At 65.9% G+C, this 5,707-nt stretch overlaps 1 protein-coding gene across 1 annotated transcript in view; it reads right to left on the minus strand.

Moving 5' to 3' along the window:
* Positions 1-464: 464 nt before the first annotated feature.
* The window catches only part of SALL3 (spalt like transcription factor 3), a 17,387-nt gene continuing 12,144 nt past the window's right edge, over positions 465-5,707 (minus strand). Inside the window, 2 exon segments of the mRNA XM_032595447.1 lie at positions 465-947; positions 3,291-5,707. The exon segment at positions 3,291-5,707 is cut by the window's right edge and continues 55 nt beyond it. Coding sequence (XP_032451338.1) covers positions 516-947; positions 3,291-5,707 — 2,849 coding nt within the window. The 3' untranslated portion in view covers positions 465-515.

Here is a 5,707-nt window from a genome sequence, read left to right on the forward strand (position 1 = left end):
ACCCGCATAATCTTAACATTATAAATACTACAGACAAAGGTACTGCCGTAACACACAGCGCTGGGGGTACCGGACCACATCTTTCAGTTAATAGTCGAAAAACAGAGTTCAAGTTTCTAACTAATTCGAACAAAACCTTCGAGTGAGTGTCGCTGGAACAGCACAGGCGACCCCTTTCTCCTCTGGTGGGGGTGGGGGGGGACGGTATTAGGTTCGGGGAGGAACCAACCGGGTGTGGTGTGAGCCCTTTCCATTCCCAAGGCGGTTTTACAAGGACTTCTTTTTGACTTAAACGTATTTAGGAGGTTACAGGGTCCCCAAGAACAGTCCAGCTCACCGTGGAAAGAAGTACCATGCAGAGCTTACGAGACAACCTTCCAGCAGCCACACAGTGAACGCATTTTCTACTACGGGTAAAATTTTAAGGAGAACTCGGACGCACGGCTGCACAGCCTGACGGTCGCGCTGGACGGTGTGCGCGTGGGACGGAGGGACGGGCCAGGCCGCGCGCACAGCTAATTAATACCGATCTCCTTGTTATCCTCGATAAACCTCGTGAACGGACGGCTGGCTCCCGTTTCCGAGTTTGCTTTGTCCAAACTCACAATGGGCGGACTACCGCCGGTGCGCGCTTTGTCCATCCCAGCGGTCAGGGAACCCAGGGGGGGGATAGCACTTCCGCCGAGACTTACTGGGAGCTGGGGAATGCCGCCGTTCTGGATGACAGAGATCTCGTTGTTCTTCATGGCGAGACCGTTTGTGATGGCCGCGGCATACTGGTTCCAGAAGCTGGGGTCAACGTTCATCGCTCGTGCTGCCAGATCCTTCTGGAACATTTCCGAAAACTTCAGAGCGTCGCCACCTAGCAGAGCCATGGGGTTTTCCACTGACAGGCGGCGGCCACGCCTCGCGGGGGCGTTGTTCCACATGTGTGTGCCCATGTGCACCTGCGTGAGAGACACGGAGACAGGCACAAGTAAGCCCGGCACGGAGGCAGGTGCGTGCCTGTCCTACGCTTCCCACGTGTCACCCAGACACCCAGCACGACGGTATCGGAACTGGGCTTCTGTTCCCCGCTCTGAGCATCGGTCTGGGGACACCAAACATTGTTGGGTGGGCTTTTCTGAGCGGCTTATACTTTAACGCGTGACATCTCTTTTTATGAAATACAAAAAGCAAGACCGGCCGATACGTTCTCGAGTTTCTTTCAGCTGATGAGCTTGATGGGGTAACTCCCCCACGAGGTGCAAAGTCCGAAGGCCACCCGGGAAGGCTCCAGAGCTCGGAGGGCACACAGCCCCGCCCCTCAGTCCTCTCCCCTGGCCTCCGCAACGCCGTGTTTGCACTCCTGCTTCACTGGGCCTGTTTGGTGGCTTTCTCCCAAACGTGGAAGGGGCACCTGGGGCCAGCAGAGACCTCAGGCGGCTCACGTCCCAGCCCTAAGGAGCAGCCCCAGGTGGGGAGCTTTCCAGAGTCTCTGAAGAGGACTCCGGAGCCCGGACAGGCCTGTGACGTGGACAGAAAGAGGCGTATTTCTCTACAAACACTCATCTAATGTCCTGTCCACACTTCGCCTTCCATGGAACATGTATGGTGTGGTCACCTGAAAACGTGAGCACTACCCTGGGCTGTTCTCCTCTGGCCGTCAGGCCGGGAGGCTTCTCACCAAATGCCCCCAGCCCCTGCTGGCAGCCACGGACAAAACCAGGACGAAGCCTGGCCTCTGGACAGGATTTGTTATTTGTGTCTTATGGGAGTGTTTAAAAGCCATGTTCTACTACATTTGGGACCGCACCGGGTCCCGGGACTGCTGCCCAAGAGCAAAGCTTGTGTGGTCACCCCCAACAGCCTCCTCAAGTCCCACCCGCCGTGTGGTCACCCCAACAGCCTCCTCCAGCCCCCCCTACCCGTGTGGTCACCCCCCCCAACAGCCTCCTCTAGCCCCCCAACCCTGTGTGGTCACTCCCTAACAGCCTGTGCCAGCCCCCACCCCGTGTGGTCACCACCCCAGTAGCCTCCTCCAGCCCCCCCCCCGTGTGGTCACCCCAACAGCCTCCTACAACCCCCCCCCACTGTGGTCACCTCTGTGGTCTGTGGTGACCTGTGGTCACCTCTGTGACCCCCCAGGGCTGCACCTCCACCCCATGTGGTCCCCCCCCATAGCCTCCTCAAGCCCCATCCATGTGGTCACCCCCCCAAAGGCTGCACCCCCACCCTGTGTGGTCATCCCCCAACAGCCTCCTCCAGCACCCCCCGTGTGGTCACCCCCCAAAGGCTACACCCCCCCCCCCGTGTGGTCACCCCCCCAACAGCCTCCTCCAGCCCCCCCGTGTGGTCACCCCCCAAAGGCTACACCCCCACCCCGTGTGGTCACCCCCCCAACAGCCTCCTCCAGCCCCCCCCGTGTGGTCACCCCCCAAAGGCTACACCCCCACCCCGTGTGGTCACCCCCCCAACAGCCTCCTCCAGCCCCCCCCGTGTGGTCACCCCCCAAAGGCTACACCCCCACCCCGTGTGGTCATCCCCCCAACAGCCTCCTCCAGCCCCCCCCGTGTGGTCACCCCCCAAAGGCTACACCCCCACCCCGTGTGGTCATCCCCCCAACAGCCTCCTCCAGCCCCCCCCGTGTGGTCACCCCCCAAAGGCTACACCCCCCCCCCGTGTGGTCACCCCCCCAACAGCCTCCTCCAGCCCCCCCGTGTGGTCACCCCCCAAAGGCTGCACCCCCACCCCGTGTGGTCATCCCCCAACAGCCTCCTCCAGCACCCCCCGTGTGGTCACCCCCCAAAGGCTACACCCCCACCCCGTGTGGTCACCCCCCCAACAGCCTCCTCCAGCCCCCCCGTGTGGTCACCCCCCAAAGGCTACACCCCCACCCCGTGTGGTCACCCCCCCAACAGCCTCCTCCAGCCCCCCCGTGTGGTCACCCCCCAAAGGCTACACCCCCACCCCGTGTGGTCACCCCCCCACAGCCTCCTCCAGCCCCTCGGGGGGCCGGGCCTGCACTGAAAAGCCAGCCCTTCACCACCGCTACATGATACGCATGCCCCCGCTAAGTGCACGCGCAAACACGTGTGCACGTTAGACACAGGTACGTGCCTCGCTACTGGAGGGGGGTCCCCAGCGCCTCTGCCCCCCCACCCCCCCACCCCCCGTCCCCCGGATCACAGCAGAGGCCCTGCCTGCAGCACCTGAAGTGGGCGGGGAGCCTTGGCGGCTGAGCCCCCCCCCCCCCCCCCCCCCCCCCCCGCCCACCACCGCGCTCGGCCGGGCGCCGGCCCCCGCCTTACCTTCAGGTTGCCCTTGGTGGTGAAGGCCCGCCCGCAGATGGTGCAGCCGAAGGGCTTCTCCCCGGTGTGCGTGCGCTCGTGGATCTGCAGGGCGCTGGCCGACGAGAAGGTCTTCCCGCACGACTGGCAGTTGTGCTGCTTGGGCGCCCGGCGCGGCGGGGGGGCCAGCATGGGCGCGAGGCCGGGGCCCATCACGGCCGGGGGCCCGGGGGGCACCTGCACGGCGGCCGGCAGCGGCGGGCCCTCGCCCAGCGCGACGGCCCTGCTGTGCCCGTTCACTTCCATTTTGATGGCGGCGGGCGCGGGGCCGGCGACCAGGCTAGCGGTGGTCTGGCCGGGACCTAGGGCAAAGTCGGGGTCAAATGACTGGGGACGCGGCGCGCTCAACGCGTGCGTCAGCAAGTGCTGCTTTAAATTCCCCCTAGTGGAGCAGCCGCGGCCGCAGAGCGCACAGAGGAACGGGCGCTCCTTGGTGTGGCTGCGGTGGTGGATTTCCAACGCGCTCCGGCACGCGAAGGGCTTGCGGCACACGGCACACACGGCGCCCGGACACTTACCCCGATCTCTGCTCAGGAACAGCAGGCTAAAGGGGGCCTCCTCCTTGACGGCCGGCCGGCCGGGCTGGGCCGCCGTGAGGTCCAGCGCGCCTCCGTTTTCGGGGGCGGCGGGGGGGCTGTCCGGCCTCTCGGTCTTTAGCGGCGTTTCCCGCGGCTCCTCCTGGGCGCCGAGCCCCGGGGACTTGGAGGGCAAGCTCTCGCTGTGGCTGTTCATGGGCGACAGGGCACGCGTGGAGGACGAGGACTCCGACAGGGCCGGGCTGCCCGCGCTCCGGCTCTCCAGGTCGCCCGCGGCCGACGAGGAGTCGTTGCTCAGGCGGTCGCTGTCCCCGGACCCGTTCTCCACGGACCTCAGGGCGGCCAGCTGCGGGCAGCTCGCGGCCGGGTCCATCATCTTCATCTGGTTCTCCAGGGCGGCGATGCTGGAGATGACGGAGGGGGGCGAGGGCGGGCAGGAGCCCGAGCAGGGCAGCAGCGGCTTGGGCGGGTCGCCGGCCGGCTCCCGCGGCTCGGCGTCGTCCTCCATGGAGTTCTCGTCCGCGTCGTCGTCGTAGCCGCTCAGGGCCTCGGCGGCCTTGTCGTCGTAGGGCAGCTCGGCGTCCATGGCGTCCGGGAAGCCGTCGGGCAGCGGCGTGTTGGGGATCTGGCCGCCCATGTGCATCCGGATGTGCTGCTGCAGGACCACGGCGTTGGTGAACTTCTTCTGGCAGATGGGGCAGGAGTGCTGCACCCGCAGGGGCGGCTTGGCCCGGTGCACCCCGAAGTGCGTCTTCAGGTTGCCCTTGGTGGTGAAGGCGCGCCCGCAGATCTTGCACTTGAACGGCCTCTCCCCCGTGTGCGTCCGGTAATGCATCTTCAGAGCGCTCTGGCAGCTCAGCACGCGGTGGCAGATGACGCACTGGTTGGGGTCCGTCATCTTCTTGTCGATGTTCTCCACCAGCTGCTGGAGCTTCGAGGTCTCGGACGTCTGCATGGAGTCGAGCAGCCCCCCGAAGGGAAACTTGGCCTTGAACTGGTCGGAGCCGGCCGGGAGCACGGGGCTGCAGAGGCCCGTGCAGATGCTGCCGTCTGCCAGCGCGGTGGAGGCCGCCGCGGACGCGGCGGGGACGTCCCCTGCCCTGCCGTTGGTGCCGGGCAGGCTCGCGGGCTCGGGTTTGGTCAGAGAGGAGCCGCTGAGCGCTGGCTGCGGGGACTCGGCGGTCCCGGGGACGCCCGACTCGGAGCTGTTGAGGCCGGGGGACAGGGACGTGCACTCGCTGGACGCGGGCGAGGGCCGCTGCGGGGAGCGGCTCGCAGGGGTGAGGCTGGGGGAGTCCGCGTAGCCGCTGACGCCAGGCAGGGTGGGCGGGAGCTGCAGCCCGACCGACGTGGGCACCGTGGGCAACACGGGCTTGCTGTCCAGCCAGGTGGTCACCGGCTTCTCTGGAGGCAGCGACATGCCGTAGGGGATCCCGGAGCAGGTGGGCACATTGTCCAGGTACTCGGGGACGGGGTAGGGGTTCATCTGGATGTGCGGGTACTTCTCCTTGTGCCTCTGGAAGTGCACCTTCAGGTTGCCCTTGGTGGAGAAGCGGTTGCCGCACACGTTGCACTTGAAGGGCCGCTCGCCCGTGTGGGAGCGCAGGTGGATCTGCAGGGCGCTGTCGCTCCCGAACACCTTGGCACAGAACCTGCACTTGTGCTTGAAGAACGGGTCCTCGGCGCCGGCCTTGGGCTCGAACACCGACACGTTCGGGGGCTTGCCCTTGCGGTGCTTCATGAGGGCGGACAGGGGGTCCAGCGCGTTGGCGGTGGCCGCGATGCTGACCAGCGGGTTGGGGAAGATGACGCTGCCGGCGGCGGAGGTCTGAGGTAGAAGTG

Source organism: Lynx canadensis, chromosome D3 (genome assembly GCF_007474595.2).
Source record: "Lynx canadensis isolate LIC74 chromosome D3, mLynCan4.pri.v2, whole genome shotgun sequence".
Taxonomy (NCBI): domain Eukaryota; kingdom Metazoa; phylum Chordata; class Mammalia; order Carnivora; family Felidae; genus Lynx; species Lynx canadensis.